Source organism: Nerophis ophidion, linkage group LG21 (assembly GCF_033978795.1).
Source record: "Nerophis ophidion isolate RoL-2023_Sa linkage group LG21, RoL_Noph_v1.0, whole genome shotgun sequence".
Classification (NCBI taxonomy): domain Eukaryota; kingdom Metazoa; phylum Chordata; class Actinopteri; order Syngnathiformes; family Syngnathidae; genus Nerophis; species Nerophis ophidion.
Window position 1 is genome coordinate 32,541,142 of NC_084631.1, and position 16,788 is coordinate 32,557,929.

The 16,788-nt window shown below is 35.2% G+C and overlaps 1 protein-coding gene across 1 annotated transcript in view; it reads right to left on the reverse strand.

The window, feature by feature from the left end:
- Positions 1-16,788, reverse strand: part of col9a2 (procollagen, type IX, alpha 2) — a 317,373-nt gene that overhangs the window by 45,037 nt on the left and 255,548 nt on the right. Inside the window, exons 14-19 of the mRNA XM_061882494.1 lie at positions 13,873-13,923; positions 13,726-13,782; positions 7,517-7,570; positions 1,562-1,615; positions 1,430-1,483; positions 967-1,020 (exon numbers count right to left, since the gene is read on the reverse strand). Of these exons, the coding sequence (XP_061738478.1) occupies positions 967-1,020; positions 1,430-1,483; positions 1,562-1,615; positions 7,517-7,570; positions 13,726-13,782; positions 13,873-13,923 (324 nt within the window). The remainder of the gene's footprint in view (positions 1-966; positions 1,021-1,429; positions 1,484-1,561; positions 1,616-7,516; positions 7,571-13,725; positions 13,783-13,872; positions 13,924-16,788) is intronic.

Sequence of the window (16,788 nt, forward strand, 5' to 3'; positions counted from 1 at the left end):
CTCAGCTACAATCAGGCGGAAGGCGGAGTACACACTGGACAAGTCGCCACCTCATTGCAGGGCCAACACAAATAGACACACAACATTCACACTCACATTCACACACTAAGGCCAATCAACCTATCCCCAGGTGCATGTTTTTGGAGGTGGGAGGAAGCCGGAGTACCCGGAGGGAACCCATATATACATATGTATGCATAAACATGTGTGTGTATATAAATTTACATAATTTACAAATACATTTTTAAAATTCCTACAATGGGAATTCCTGGATTTTTTTTTTTCACATTCTCTCTCTCACAGTTGAAGTGTACCTATGATGAAAATGACAGACCTCTGTCATCATTTTAAGTGGGAGAACTTGCACAATCGGTGGCTGACTAAATACTTTTTTGCCCCACTGTATAAAATACGATACTAATATTGCCTTTGTTTATTACTGTTACAGATTGTGGGTGCTTTGTCTTCCTGTTCTTGTTCACCTCTTGGGATTTTCAATAAATGTTTGTAAACTATTACCACTGCCAGCCTTGCCAGCCTTGCCATCCTTGATTTGAAGTCGGGTTTGAAAAGGTTACATTACCTTTACCCGAGGCAGGGTGTGACACACACACACACACACATATATATACATATATATATATATATATATATATATATATATATACTGTATATATATATACATACACACAAAAAATAAATACAATTAAACAAAATAAAAATACATTTTAGATTTTTAGAATCGATAAAGAATTGTGGATAATCTGAAAATATATACTAAATATAGTGATTATTAACTAATTCTCACATTAACCTGTGTCACAAAACTATCCTTACGCACAGGTGGCGCCGCGCCTCCGGTACAGCTCGGCTTTTACCTCCAAAAGTGAAAAATGTACATCGTCCTGACAGAAAAATGCCCAACTTTCACTACTCAGTGTAGCTCGTGCTTGTGTGCGTTCTCACTGGAGGTCCGGGAATCCCAACGGGTCCGTTGATGCCCTTATAACCGCGTGGTCCCTGGGGGAAGGGAAACACAAAACAAGTGCTGTTAATCGCTGGGAGGTCAAGGTAGCCTACTCTTCATTGTGATAAAGGGGCAATTAGTGCGGTAATGAGGGCTACAAAGAAAGCAGAGGAGCCGTTTTGGCTCTGGCGCTAACTGGGCTAACGCGGCTAATGTTAACGGTAAGACAGATGGCTACAGAGGATCATTAACCACAGGTGGAGGCACTGCGGACCCAGATAACCCTGACTCATTAGAGATGTGCCGTGGCATCATTTCCATACGTCCCCTGGCTGGGAATGGATGATGTTTGTACGGCGGGGCAGGTTTTACTGTGCTCGTCTAAAAAAATGACAACCTTTGCCTTGAAAGAGAGCGTGGACAATAAAGTAATGCGAGGAAGAAACAAGTTGCCTGACTCACCGCCTCTCCTTTGGGGCCCATCATTCCTGGATAACCCCTCACGCCCATTGGACCCTTAAAACAAAAAATTGAGACATTGACCCCTGGCAGCCTTAAGACAACTAGGACAAAACAATCACTTGAAAGACTTACAGGAGGCCCCGGGATGCCTTGCTCTCCAGAGATGCCCACCTCTCCCTTGATTCCCTGGCGGAGGAGAAAAAACATGAGTTGTGCTCGCAGTTGTTACCTTTAAATGTCAAATATGTGCACAACGACACTGTTTTCATGTTTGTTTTTAGCGTTTAGAAGATAGCAGTTGTGAAGAAAATTGAAAAAATAAACAATTAAATAAAATTAAAATAGATAGCTAGCACACAACAAATCCTAGTTATCACTGAAAATAAGTTAAAGTGACGTAAATAAACATAAAATATGTTCGCAGTAACACTATTTTCATGTTTGTTCTCAGAGTTTAGCAGTTGTGAAGTGGTCGTATACTAGCTAGCACACAACAAATGATTGAAAATAAACTGGTAAGTTAGCTAAAGTGACACAAAAGTCAACGTAAAATATGTTCACACTAACACTGTTTTCATGTTTGTTTTTAGCGTTTAGAATATAGCAGTTGTGAAGAAAATGGAAAAAATAAACAATTAAATAAAATTAAAATAGATAGCTAGCATACGACAAATCCTAGTTATCACTGAAAATAAGTTAAAGTGACGTAAATAAACATAAAATATGTTCACAGTAACACTATTTTCATGTTTGTTTTCAGAGTTAAGCAGTTGTGAAGTGGTCGTATACTAGCTAGCACACAACAAATCTTTGAAAATAAACTAGTAAGTTAGATAAAGTGACACAAAAGTAAACGTAAAATATGTTCACACTAACACTGTTTTCATGTTTGTTTTGAGAGTTTAGAAGATAGCAGTTGTGAAATGGCTAGCACACAAGTCATTGAAAAAAAGGTGTAAGTTTGATAAATTTACACAATTTTAAAACTAAAATATGTTCACAATAACGCTATGCTAGTTACCACACAACAAATCCTAGTTATCATTGAAAATAAAGTTGTAAGTAAGATAAAGTGACACAAATGCAAACATACAATATGTTCACAATAACACTATTTTCATGTTTGTTTTCAGACTTTAGCTGTTGTGAAGTGGTCGTATGCTAGCTAGCACACAACAAATTCTAGTCATCATTGAAAATAAAGTTGTAAGTTAGATGAAGTGACGTAAAGTAAACGAAAAATGTGTTTACACTAACACTATTTTCATGTTTGTTTTTAGCGTTTAGAAAATAGCAGTTGTGAAGTGTTTGCATGCTAGCTCGTACACAACAAATCCTAGTTATCATTGAAAATAAAGTTGTAAGTTAAAGTGACACAGATGTAAATGTAAAATATGTTCACAACAACCCTGTTTTTATGTTTGTTTTTAGCGTTTAGAAGATAGCAGTTGTGAAGTGGTCATATGTTAGCTAGCACAAAACAAATAACTGAAAAAAGTTGTAAGTTAGATAAAGTGACACAATTGTAAATGTAAAATATGTTCACAACAACACTATTTTCATGTTTGTTTTTAACGTTTAGAAGGTAGCAGTTGTGAAGTGGTCGTGTACTAGCTAGCAGAGAACAAATCCTAGTTATCATTGAAAATAAAGTTGTAAATTAGATTAAATGACACAAATTTAAACGTAAAATATGTTCACAATAACACTGTTTTCATGTTTGTTTTTAGAGTTTAGCATTGTCTTCATGTTTGTTTTTAGCGTTTAAAAGATAGCAGTTGCAAAGTGGTCGTATGCTAGTTAGCGTACAAGAAATCCTAGTTATCATTGAATAAAAAGTTGTAAGTTTGATAAAATGACACACATGTAAACATAAAATATGTTCACAAAAACACTGTTTTCGTGATTGTGTTTAGCGTGTAAAAGAAAGCTGCTGCTTCTAACATTTCAGAAGTGGTAGCAAGCCAGCTAGCTAGCGCTAGCGCAAAAACAATTCCAAGTTATCGTTGGAAAAAAAGAAAGTTGTGAGTTGATTAAAGGGACACCAATTTAAATCAAAAATATGTCCACATTAACACTGTTTTTGTGTTTGTTTTTAGCATTTAAAAAAGTGGTAGTATGCTAGCTAGCGCCACAACACAACAATTTTTAAGTTATCGTTGAAAATAAAGTTGTAAGTGAGATAAATTGACACACATTTAAACATACAATATGTTCGTATTTAGCGTTTAAAAGAAAGAAGCTTCTTCTAAAATTTCAGACGTGGTAGTATGCCAGCTAGCTAGCCCCAGCGCAAAAAAAATTCCAAGTTTTTGCAAGTTAGATAAAGTGAAAAAAAGAAAGTTTTAAGTTGAAAAAAAGGGACGCAAATGTAAATCAAAAATATGTCCACATTAACACTTTTTGTGTTTGTTTTTAGCGTTAAAAAAGTGGTAGTATGCTAGCTAGCACCGGAACACTACAAGTTGTAAGTTATCATTGAAAATAAAGTTGTAAGTTGGATAAAGTCACACAAAAGCAAACATAAAATATGTGAACAATAACACTGTTTTCATGTTTGTATTTAGCGTTTGAAATAAAGTGGCTGCTTCTAACATTTCAGACGTGGTAGTAAGCTAGCTAGCTAGCGCCAGCGCAAAAACTATTCAAAGGTTTTGCAAGTTAGAGTGAATAAAAGAAAGTTGAAAGTTGAATAAAGGGACGCAAATGTAAATCAAAAATATGACCACATTAAGACTGCTTATGTGTGTGTTTTTAGCGTTTAAAGAAGTGGTAGTATGCTAGCTCGCACCACAACACAACAATTTTTAAGTTATAATTGAAAATAAAGTTGTGAGATAAATTGACACACATGTAAACATAAAACATGTTAACAATAACACCGTTTTCATGTTTGTATTTAGCGTTTAAAAGAAAGAAGCTTCTTCTAACATTTCAGAAGTGGTAGTAAGCTAGCTAGCTAGCCCCAGCGCCAAAATTTTTTAAAGTTTTTGCAAGTTAGATTGAATAAAAGAAAGTTGTAAGTTGAATAAAGGGACGCAAATGTAAATCAAAAATATGTCCACATTAACACTCTTTTTGTGTTTGTTTTTAGCGTTAAAAAAGTGGTAGTATGCTAGCTAGCACCAGAACACTACCAGTTGTAAGTTATCATTGAAAATAAAGTTGTAAGTTGGATAAAGTCACACAAAAGCAAACATAAAATATGTGAACAATAACACTGTTTTCATGTTTGGATTTAGCGTTTAAAAGAAAGTGGCTGCTTCTAACATTTCAGACGTGCTAGTAAGCTAGCTAGCTAGCGCCAGCGCAAAAACTATTCAAAGTTTTTGCAAGTTAGAGTGAATAAAAGAAAGTTGTAAGTTGAATAAAGGGACGCAAATGTAAATCAAAAATATGTCCACATTAACACTCTTTTTGTGTTTGTTTTTAGCGTAAAAAAAGTGGTAGTATGCTAACTAGCACCAGAACACTACAAGTTGTAAGTTATCATTGAAAATAAAGTTGTAAGTTGGATAAAGTCACACAAAAGCAAACATAAAATATGTGAACAATAACACTGTTTTCATGTTTGTATTTAGCGTTTAAAAGAAAGCAGCTTCTTCTAAAATTTCAGAAGAGGTAGTTAGCTAGCTAGCTAGCGCCGGCGCTAAAAAAATCCCAAGTTTTTGCAAGTGACATAAAATGAAAAAAAGAAAGTTGTAAGTTGAATTAAGGGACGCAAATGTAAATCAAAAATATGTCCACATTAACACTCTTTTTGTTTTTGTTTTTAGCGTTAAAAAAGTGGTAGTATGCTAGCTAGCACCAGAACACTAGAAGCTGTAAGTTATCATTGAAAATAAAGTTGTAAGTTAGATAAAGTCACACAAAAGTAAAAATAAAATATGTTCACAACAACACTGTTTTCATGTTTGTAATTAGCATTTAAAACAAAGTAGCTGCTTCTTATATTTCAGACGTGGTAGTAAGCTAGCTAGCTAGCGCCAGCGCAAAAACAATTTAAAGTTTTTGCAAGTTAGAGTGAATAAAAAGAAAGTTGTAAGTTGAACAAAGGGACGCAAATGTAAATCAAAAATATGTCCACATTAACACTGTTTTTGTGTTTGTTTTTAGCATTTAAAGAAGTGGTAGTATGCTAGCTAGCACCACAACACAACAATTTTTAAGTTATCATTGAAAATAAAGTTGTAACTGAGATAAATTGACACACATGTAAACATAAAATATGTTAACAATAACACCGTTTTCATGTTTGTATTTAGGGTTTAAAAGAAAGAAGCTTCTTCTAACATTTCAGAAGTGGTAGTAAGCTAGCTAGCTAGCCCCAGCGCAAAAAAAATTCCAAGTTTTTGCAAGTTAGATAAAGTGAAAAAAAGAAAGTTGTAAGTTGAATAAAGGGACGCAAATGTAAATCAAAAATATGTCCACATTAACACTCTTTTTGAGTTAGTTTTTAGCGTTAAAAAAGTGGTAGTAAGCTGGTTAGCACCAGAACACTACAAGTTGTAAGTTATCATTGAAAATAAAGTTGTAAGTTAGATAAAGTCACACAAAAGTAAACATAAAATATGTTCACAATAACACTGTTTTCATGTTTGTATTTAGCGTTTAAAAGAAAGTGGCTGCTTCTAGCTAGCGCCAGCGCAAAAACTATTCAAAGGTTTTGCAAGTTAGAGTGAATAAAAGAAAGTTGTAAGTTGAATAAAGGGACGCAAATGTAAATCAAAAATATAACCACATTAAGACTGCTTATGTGTGTGTTTTTAGCGTTTAAAGAAGTGGTAGTATGCTAGCTAGCACCACAACACAACATTTTTTAAGTTATCATTGAAAATAAAGTTGTGAGATAAATTGACACACATGTAAACATAAAATATGTGAACAATAACACCGTTTTCATGTTTGTATTTAGGGTTTAAAAGAAAGAAGCTTCTTCTAACATTTCAGAAGTGGTAGTAAGCTAGCTAGCTAGCCCCAGCGCAAAAAAAAATTCCAAGTTTTTGCAAGTTAGATAAAGTGAAAAAAAGAAAGTTGTAAGTTGAATAAAGGGACGCAAATGTAAATCAAAAATATGTCCACATTAACACTCTTTTTGTGTTTGTTTTTAGCGTTAAAAAAGTGGTAGTATGCTAGCTAGCACCAGAACACTACAAGTTGTAAGTTATCATTGAAAATAAAGTTGTAAGTTGGATAAAGTCACACAAAAGCAAACATAAAATATGTGAACAATAACACTGTTTTCATGTTTGTATTTAGCGTTTAAAAGAAAGCAGCTTCTTCTAACATTTCAGAAGAGGTAGTTAGCTAGCTAGCTAGCCCCAGCGCAAAAACAATTCAAAGTTTTTGCAAGTTAGAGTGAATAAAAAGAAAGTTGTAAGTTGAACAAAGGGACGCAAATGTAAATCAAAAATATGTCCACATTAGGACTGCTTTTGTGTGTGTTTTTAGCGTTTAAAGAAGTGATAGTATGCTAGCTAGCACCACAACCCATCAATTTTCAAGTTATCATTGAAAAACAGTTGTAAGTTAAAGTGACACAATAGTAAACATAAAATATGTTAACAATAACACTGGTTTCATGTTTGTATTTAGCGTGTAAAAGAAAGCGGCTGCTTGTTTCATTTTGCCCATGTGATTGTAACGGTAGTGCAGTTAAACGTATTTTTGTTTTGGATGTCCAGTGCAAACAGGTACACGGACAACTAGAGCTCAGTTCTTTCCAAGTATGTCCCAAAGTCCATCTTTCTAATCTGCGAGACAAGGAGAGGCGGCTTCTTTAGGGTTTTCATCGTCAAAGTGCCGGCAGCAGACTCTCTGTGTGGCTAATTCCTGGGGTCGACGGTGTGCTCATTAGCGGCGTTTAATAGCGCGAGGTGAGGGGAGCGGGCTCATCCCTCTCCTCCGTGTACCTGGCTCCTCGCTGCCCTTTTATCCCGGCTCACCCTCGCGCTGACAGGCCTGACTGCCGCAGAGAGATTAGCGGCCCGCCTCGCGCCTCGGGGGGCTTCATTAGGACTAATCCGTGCCTTTGTCGGCTCTCTAAATGTCGGGTGAAAATATGAGAGAGTGCGCATGGGAGCTTACCAGTTTTCCAATGCTGCCGGAATCTCCGAGAACACCGGGGCGTCCTTTGTGGCCCTAAAGAGCAAGAGTTAGAAAGCAGTCAGTGAGATGGCGTTGCACCGTCATAACAGCAGGTATTACATCGGCGAAGGTGGAGAAGGTCGACCAGAAACCGGAGACAAGACACCCCGCTAACCTTTCCTCTAGTGCCGTCCACACTGGTGTATGAATGACAATCAATCGGAAGACACACTTATTCCGTTGTAGCTTACCACCACCATTGTGCATGTGGAATAATGGCCTTTAAAATGCAGTGGTGTGCCGTCAGCAAGGCCTTCTTTGCTGGCTAAATGGCTAAATCAGGCTAGAATGGCCTTCCCAAAGTCTTGACTTAATCGTGTGGACAATGCTGAAGAAACAAGTCCATGTCAGAAAACCAACACAATTCTATCAGAAGCTTGGAACTGGTGCTTTAAAGAGAGAAAATGGGAGGATTACCTAAAAATTCTTCAGGACAAGCTAAAATCATCAGCCCGGGGGTTGGGTCTTGGGCGGAGTTGGGTGTTCCAACAGGACTATGACCCCAAACACACGTCAAAAGTGGTAAAGAGGAATGGTTTTCTCAGGCTAGAATTAAGGTTTTAGAATGGCCTTCCCAAAGTCCTGACTAAATGTGTGTACAATGCTGAAGAAACAAGTCCATGTCAGAAAACCAACACTATTCAATCAGAAGCTTGGAACTGGTGTTTTACGGAGAGAAAATGGGACAATGAAAAAGGAGGATTGCCTCCAAATTCTTCAGGACAAGCTAAAATCATCAGCCCGGGGGTTGGGTCTTGGGCGGAGTTGGGTGTTCCAACAGGACTATGACCCCAAACACACGTCAAAAGTGGTAAAGAGGAATGGTTTTCTCAGGCTAGAATTAAGGTTTTAGAATGGCCTTCCCAAAGTCCTGACTAAATGTGTGTACAATGCTGAAGAAACAAGTCCATGTCAGAAAACCAACACTATTCAATCAGAAGCTTGGAACTGGTGTTTTACGGAGAGAAAATGGGACAATGAAAAAGGAGGATTGCCTCCAAATTCTTCAGGACAACCTAAAATCATCAGCCCGTAGGTTGGGTCTTGGGCGCAGTTGGGTGTTCCAACAGGACGATGACCCCAAACACACGTCAAAAGTGGTAAAGAGTAATGGTTATATCGGGCTAGAATTAAGGTTTTAGAATGGCCTTCCCAAAGTCCTGACTAAATGTTTGGACAATGCTGAAGAAACAAGTCCATGTCAGAAAACCAACACAATTCTATCAGAAGCTTGGAACTGGTGCTTTACGGAGAGAAAATGGGACAATGAAAAAGGAGGATTGCCTCCAAATTCTTCAGGACAACCTATAATCTTCAGCCCGGAGGTTGGGTCTTGGGCGAAGTTGGGTGTTCCAACAGGACAATGACCCCAAACACACGTCAAAAGTGGTAAAGAGGAATGGTCATATCAGGCTAGAATTAAGGTTTTAGAATGGCCTTCCCAAAGTCCCGACTAAATGTGTGGACAATGCTGAAGAAACAAGTCCATGTCAGAAAACCAACACATTTAGCTGAACTGCACCAATTTTATCAAGAGGAGTGGTCAAAAATTCAACCAGAAGCTTGGAACTGGTACCTTTGGACAATGAAAACCTCCAAATTATTCAGGACAACCTAAAATCATCAGCCCGGAGGTTGGGTCTTGGGCGCAGTTGAGTGTTCCAACAGGACAATGACCCCAAACACATGTCAAAAGTGGTAAAGAGGAATGGTCATATCAGGCTAGAATTAAGGTTTTAGAATGGCCTTCCCAAAGTCCTGACTAAATGTGTGGACAATGCTGAAGAAACAGGTCCATGTCAGAAAACCAACACTATTCTATCAGAAGCTTGGAACTGGTGCTTGGCAGAGAGGAAATGGGACAATGAAAAAGGAGGATTACCTCCAAATTCTTCAGGACAAGCTAAAATCATCAGCCTGGAGGTTGGGTCTTGGGTGGAGTTGGGTGTTCCAAGAGGACTATGACCCCAAACACACGTCAAAAGTGGTAAAGAGGAATGGCTAAATCAGGCTACAATTAAGGTTTTAGAATAGCCTTCCCAAAGTCCTGACTAAATGTGTGGACAATGCTGAAGAAACAAGTCCATGTCAGAAAACCAACAAATTTAGCTGAACTTCACCAATTTTATCAAGAGAAGTGGTCAAAATTTCAACCAGAAGCTTGGAACTGGTGCTTTGGGACAATGAAAAACCTTTAAATTCTTCAGGACAACCTAAAATCATCAGCCCGTAGGTTGGGTCTTGGGCGCAATTGGGTGTTCTGGGTGGTAAAGAGGAATGGTTTTATCAGGCTAGAATTAAGGTTTTAGAATGGCCTTCCCAAAGTCCTGACTAAATGTGTGGACAATGCTGAAGAAACAAGTCCATGTCAGAAAACCAACAACATTCTGTTAGAAGCTTGGAACTGGTGCGTTACAGAGAGTAAATGGCACATTCAAAAAGGAGGATTACCTCCAAATTCTTCAGGACAACCTAAAATCATCAGCCCAAAGAAAATTTTAGTGATTTAACCCCCAATTTTGGTGATTTAACCCCCCAATTCCAACCCTTGATGCTGAGTGTCAAGCAGGGAAGCAATGGGTTCCGCTATATTATTATAGTCTTTGGTATGACTTGTCAGCAGACTAACTAGGAGCCTTTGTTTGTTTACTTACTACTAAAAGACAAGTTGTCTAGTATGTTCACTATTTTATTTAAGGACAAATTTGCAATAATAAACATATGTTTAATGTACCCTAAGATTTTTTCGGTTAAGATAGAGCCAATAACGCAATTTTTGTGGTCCCCTTTATTTATAAAAAAAGTATAGAAAAGTACTGAAAAGTATACATTTTGGTACCGGTACTAAAATATTGGTATCGGGACAACACTCGTATGGTCACTATTTTATTGAAGGACAAAATTGCAATAATAAACATACGTTTAATGTACCGTAAGATTTTTTGGCTAAAGTAAAGCCAATATTGACATTTTTTGTGGTCCCCTTTATTTATAAAAAAGGATAAAATAGAACTGAAATGTATTGAAATACATGTTGGGATCGGTACCAAAATATTGGTATCGGTTACAACATCAGTATGGTCATTATTTTATTGAAGGACAAAACTGCAATAAGAAGCATATCTTAAATGTACTACAAGATTTAATGGCTAAAATTAAGCCAATACTGCTATTTTTTGTGGTCCTCTTTATTTAGAAAAAGTATAGAAAAGCACCGAAAAGTACCGGAAAGTATCAAAATACATTTTGGCACCTGTACCAAAATATTGGTATCGGGACAACATTAGTATGGTCACTATTTTATCAAAAGGACACAATTGCAATAATAAACATATGTTTAATGTACCCTAAGATTTTTTGGGCTAAAATAAAGCCAATAATGACATTTTTGTGGTACCTTTATTTATAAAAAAGTACCGAAAAGTATTGAAATACATTTTGGTACCAGTACCAAAATATTGGTATCGGGACAACACTCGTATGGTTCCTATTTTATTAAAGGACAAAATTGCAATAATAAACATATGTTTAATGTACAGTAAGATTTTTGGGCTAAAATAAAGCCAATAATGTCATTTTTTTTGTTAAAAAAAGTATCGAAATACATTTTGGTACCATTACCAAAATATTGGTACCGGTATTATTTATTTATTCTGAAAACCCTAAAGAAATACATTAAATCGATTTCAACCAGCCTTGGGGAAAAAAACCTTGTCGACTTTTAATCGATGCCAGTTAAATAATGTGTTTAATAAATCACTACTTTTCTAAATTATGTAATTAAATTATTTATTTATTTAACTGATTATTATTATTATTATTATTTTTTTTACTCATTTAATAATTCTTAAAACCTTATGAAATACATTGAATCGACTCCCACCAAAACGTGAAAAAAAACCTTTATTTTTACCAGTTGATTAATGAATTGATTAATTCATGGTATCAGTTATTTATTTGATTAATTAATTTTATTTATTTATTTTCAAAACCTTATGAAATATATTAATTCGACTTTCACCAAACTGGGGGGAAAAAACCTGTAGACTTTTTATTGTTACTAGTTAATTAATTCATCACCTTAATAAGTTTTTAAAAATGTATACATTTTCTAATTTGTGTATTTAGTTAAATTCATTAATTAAATTTTGTAATATTTTATTTACATATTTATTTATTCTTAAAACCCTATGAAAATCATTAAATTGATTTCCACCAGCCTCGGGGGAAAAAAACCTTGTCGACTTTTAATCGTTACCGGTTAAATAATGTATTTAATAAATTATTACTTTTTTAAATTATGTAATGGAATTATTTATTTAATTAAGCGATTGTTATTATTATTTTTTTTTACTCATTTAATAATTCTTGAAACCTTATAAAATACATTAAATCGACTTCCACCAAAACATGAAAAAAACCCTTTATTGTTACCAGTTGATTAATGAACTTATTAATTCATGGTATAATTTATTTAATTGATTAATTACTTGTATTTATTTATTTTTAAAACCTTATGAAATACATTAAAATAACTTTCACCAAACTGGGGGGAAAAAACCTGTAGACTTTTCATTGTTACTAGTTAATTAATTCATCAACTTAATTAGTTTTTAAAAATGTATTCATTTTCTATTTTGTGTAATCAATTAAATTCATTAGTTAAATTTTATAATATTTTATTTACATATTTATTTATTCTTAAAACCCTATGGAAAACATTAAATCGATTTCCACCAGCCTTGGGGGAAAAAAACCTTGTGGACTTTGAATCGTTACCGGTTAAATAATGTAATTAATAAATTATTACTTTTTTAAATCATGTAATGAAATTATTTATTTAATTAACCAATTATTTTTATTTTATTTTATTTTTACTAATTTAATAATTCTTGAAACCTTATAAAATACATTAAAACGACTTCCACCAAAACATTAAAAAAAACCGTTATCGTTACCAGTTGATTAATGAATTTATTAATTCATGGTATGATTTATTTAATTCATTCATTAATTGTATTTATTTATTTTTAAAACCTTATGAAATACATTAAATCGACTTTCACCAAACTGGGGGGAAAAAACCTGTAGACTTTTTATTGTTACTGGTTAATTAATTCATCAACTTAATTAGTTTTTAAAAATGTACTCATTTTCTAATTTGTGTAATTAGTTAATTTTACTAACTAAATTATGTAATATTTTATTTATATATTTATTCCTTCTTAAAATTTATGACACACATTAAATCGATTTCCACCAGCCTTGGGGAAAAAAACCTTGTCGACTTTTAATCACTACCAGTTAAATAATGTGTTTGATAAATTATACTTTTCTAAATTATGTAATGAAATTATTTATTTAATTAGCTGATAATTTTTTTATACTCATTTAATTAACTGATTATTTTTTTATTAATTTTTTTCTCATTTAATAATTCTTCAAACCTTATGAAATACATTAAACCGACTTCCACCAAAACATGCAAAAAACCCTGTGTGTACTCTTTATTGTTACCAATTGATTAATGGATTTATTAATAATAGTATGATTTATTCAATTGATTTATTAATTGTATTTATTTATTTTTTTAAATCTTATGAAATACATTAAATCGCCTTTCACCAAACTGGGAGGAAAAAACCTGGAGACTTTTCATTGTTAATTTATCAACTGCATTAATGTTAAAAAAATGTTTGTGTAATTACATTATGTAATATTTTATTTACATATTTATTTATTTTTTTAAACCCTATGAAACACATTCAATCGACTTAATTAAAACATTGTCTACTTTAAAACACTACTAGGAAATTCTACATTTAATAAGATAAGCTTTAAGGTTTGTCTAATAAAACATTACTCTTACAATAAAACATGTTCGGTTCTAAGCACCGGATCTGGACTCAAAATCAGATCGGATCTTAGGGCAAAAAAAATGAAATGGGAATCGGAGCCTGAAATGTCGATTGAGACATCCTTATTATGAATACAAATGACTTTTCTTCTTTCACTTTTTTTGTGTGTGTTTTTGTACTGTTGTTCCAGTCCACTTGCCTGGGACTAACCAGACTGGAACAGTATCATCTTTCAAATCAGATGTCACTTAAATGCTGTTGTTAAATTGTAAGAAAAGGCAGGACACTCACTTTGACACCCTGCAGTCCCTGCGGGCCCTTGGGTCCTGCTGGACAGTTGAGAGGACACTGTTGCAGAGAGAGAGAGAGAGAGAGAGAGAGAGAGAAGCGGGATCAGCATAATGCACGCTTAGAATCACGTCAAGGCTTCTGGTTTACCTGGAAATCTGCGCTTCCCTCCTCTCCGCCAATGAACTTCCCGGGAGGACCCTGGAGAGACAATGGCGGTCAGACAGCGTCCACTCCATTTCTACCTCCACCTTTGCCTGGTCTTGTGTTTATAGATGGTGTTCGGGGGTGAAGTATGTGTGCAGGGGTGATGTATTCCTGCTGCAGTCGGAAAAGACAGCCCACTGATCTAATAGGGGGGTTTATTTACCTCGGGACGGCACTAAAGCTAAACAAATACACTCCCCTGGGCCTGGAACATCACTCTCATCGCCAACACCCCCCACCCCGCCCGGAGAGAGTCCATCCACTGCTGGAAAAATATATTTGAAAGCCTCCTCCACTCAAAACTGGGTATTTGTGTGCAGTCTCTGCGGGGATGTGTGCCAGATTCATGCTCGGTGATTTTAACACCCCGGTGATTCAGCCCGACACAACACCTTCAAATCTCCATCAAATATCTTGCTTTTCTTTCTCAATTTAACCCTTGAGTAGTGTTCATATTGTTGTTACTCAGCCAGCGTTTGTGGGTCTGACGGACCCCTTGCATTTTGTGGCTTTTAATGCATCACAATCAAACACTTTTAAGTTAAAATACTGAACAGATGTGTAACTTATCCCAATAAACATGAGAGTATACTTGTCAACCCTCCCGGATTTTCCGGGAGACTCCCAAAATTCAGCGCCTCTCCCAAAAACCTCCCGGAAGAAATTTTCTCCCGAAAATCTCCCGAAATTCAGCCGGAGCTCCATGCGGACATGAGTGGGGACAGCCTGTTTTCACGTCCGCTTTCCTGTTATATAAACAGCTTGCCTGCCCAATCACGTTACATCTACGGATTTTAATAAAAAACTGCACACACAAGGATACGAAGTAGAAGAACGAGGAAGTTACAGCCATGGCGACGCCGTCTGTAATAGAGTGATTCTATGTTGTCTGTTGCCATCTCCTGGTGAATGTTGGCTACAGCGTTATGGGGTTGCTTTTTGATTGGCCAACGATTTACGTGGTGTTGTGCACCTGACGGCAAGTGACTCTCGCCAGTACGCAAATGGCAGAACAAAGGTTACTCAAATAGTGAAAGGTAAGTGGTTTTTTTTTTTTTTAGTAACCAGCAAGGACAGTACAGTTAGTAGAACAACTGTGTTTTTATTACTGGGTATTTGATAGGTGCCGCCTGAAATTCAACTATTTATTTTATTTATAAATATAATAAAATAAATATATATAGCTAGAATTCACTGAAAGTCAAGTATTTCATATATATATATATATATATATATATATATATATATATATATATATGAAATACTCGAGTTGGTAAATTATACTCCCACCCAAACCACGCCCCCAACCCTAAATCGGAGGTCTGAAGATGGCAAGTATGCATGAGAGGTGTCACTCTTGTTTTTTGTTGTTGTTGGCTAAACTGTTGTACTGAACCACAAGGGGGCGTTGGAGAAGAACCAAGCTTGTTTATTAGACCAGTGGTCCCCAACCTTTTTGTAGCTGCGGACCGGTCAACGCTTGATAATTTGTCCTGGGGTGTTTTTTGTTTTTTTTTTGTCATGAAAAAGGGAGGTTTTTTTTGGGTTGGTGCACTAATTGTAAGTGTATCTTGTGTTTTTTATGTTGATTTAATACAAAATAAAAAAATATGTAAAAAATTATTTTGCAGCCCGGTGGTTGGGGACCACTGTATTAGACGTCATCTTTATTAGCTAAACTGCTTTGAATTTGTATTGATATCAAAAAAGTAAACGTTATGCTTTTTTTTTTTAATTTCTTGTGTTTTTTTTTCCATGTCACAAAGGTATTACTTCAAAAACCATTCATGTGACATCATTTTGTTAAGGTTTTAGTGTGTATATACGACATATTTCTGCTCAGACTCTTAATGGATCCCTCCCGATACAGCATCTACATGTAAATATAAATGTACATCAATTAAAAAAAATAAATAGATAATTTAAAAAAAATACCTCCCTTTATCAAAATGTAAAAATAGAGATATATGCATCAAAAAGCTAACAAGTTTTAATTAATAATGAATACAAATTCACATATATATGCATATAATATACACATATGTACATGCACATGTATATATATATATATACATAAATTGTGTACACTAATGAATTGGGGTCTTATGGCCGCTTATGTGGACACTTATAAAATACAATGGAATTTGGAAAAAAAAAAGAGTGTAAAAATAAGAATTAGCATGTCACTAAACATGAAGTACACGTTTGTGTACTTATGGACTAAGTAAATCATATCAAAAGATGATTCTTAGTTTTTATTCTAATTAGGGTCAAATTAGTCCAAATAGCAAAGATAAATAATTTTAAAAAAGCATTTAAACAAACAGCTTGGGCCTTAAGAGGTTAAGGCAACACTTGCCTTGACCTTAAAAAGTTAAAATTTGAGGCCTGCCATTATGTGTCCCGAGAAATTTGTAGAGGTCGGTTGGTACCAAATTTAGAGATCTGGGGGGCCGGTTTATCTGATTTTTAGGAACACTAATACAAAACCTCACAATACTGATTGATTTAATGCTAAAAATGTTATGACGGACCGCCTTAAATTTTTTTACTGAATGAGACCCCCAGAATGTACATGAAAATAAAGAATGTGGGATTTACAATAATGACATCATATGAACGTCACGCCTCTTCTCAATCGACATATTTTACAATCAAGCAAAACGCAACAAAAATGCAAACAAACAGCGAAATATGAACGCGAAGGGTAAACAAAAACAAACACCTACAATCTGATACATCTGATATACGTCTCAGCTTTAGAACTTTGTTGTAAAACTCTCCATCCGCAATGCTTGGGGCCTCGTCTGAGCGGCTGTGACGTAGATTACCATGGTAACTAATTAGATTACCGCAGTA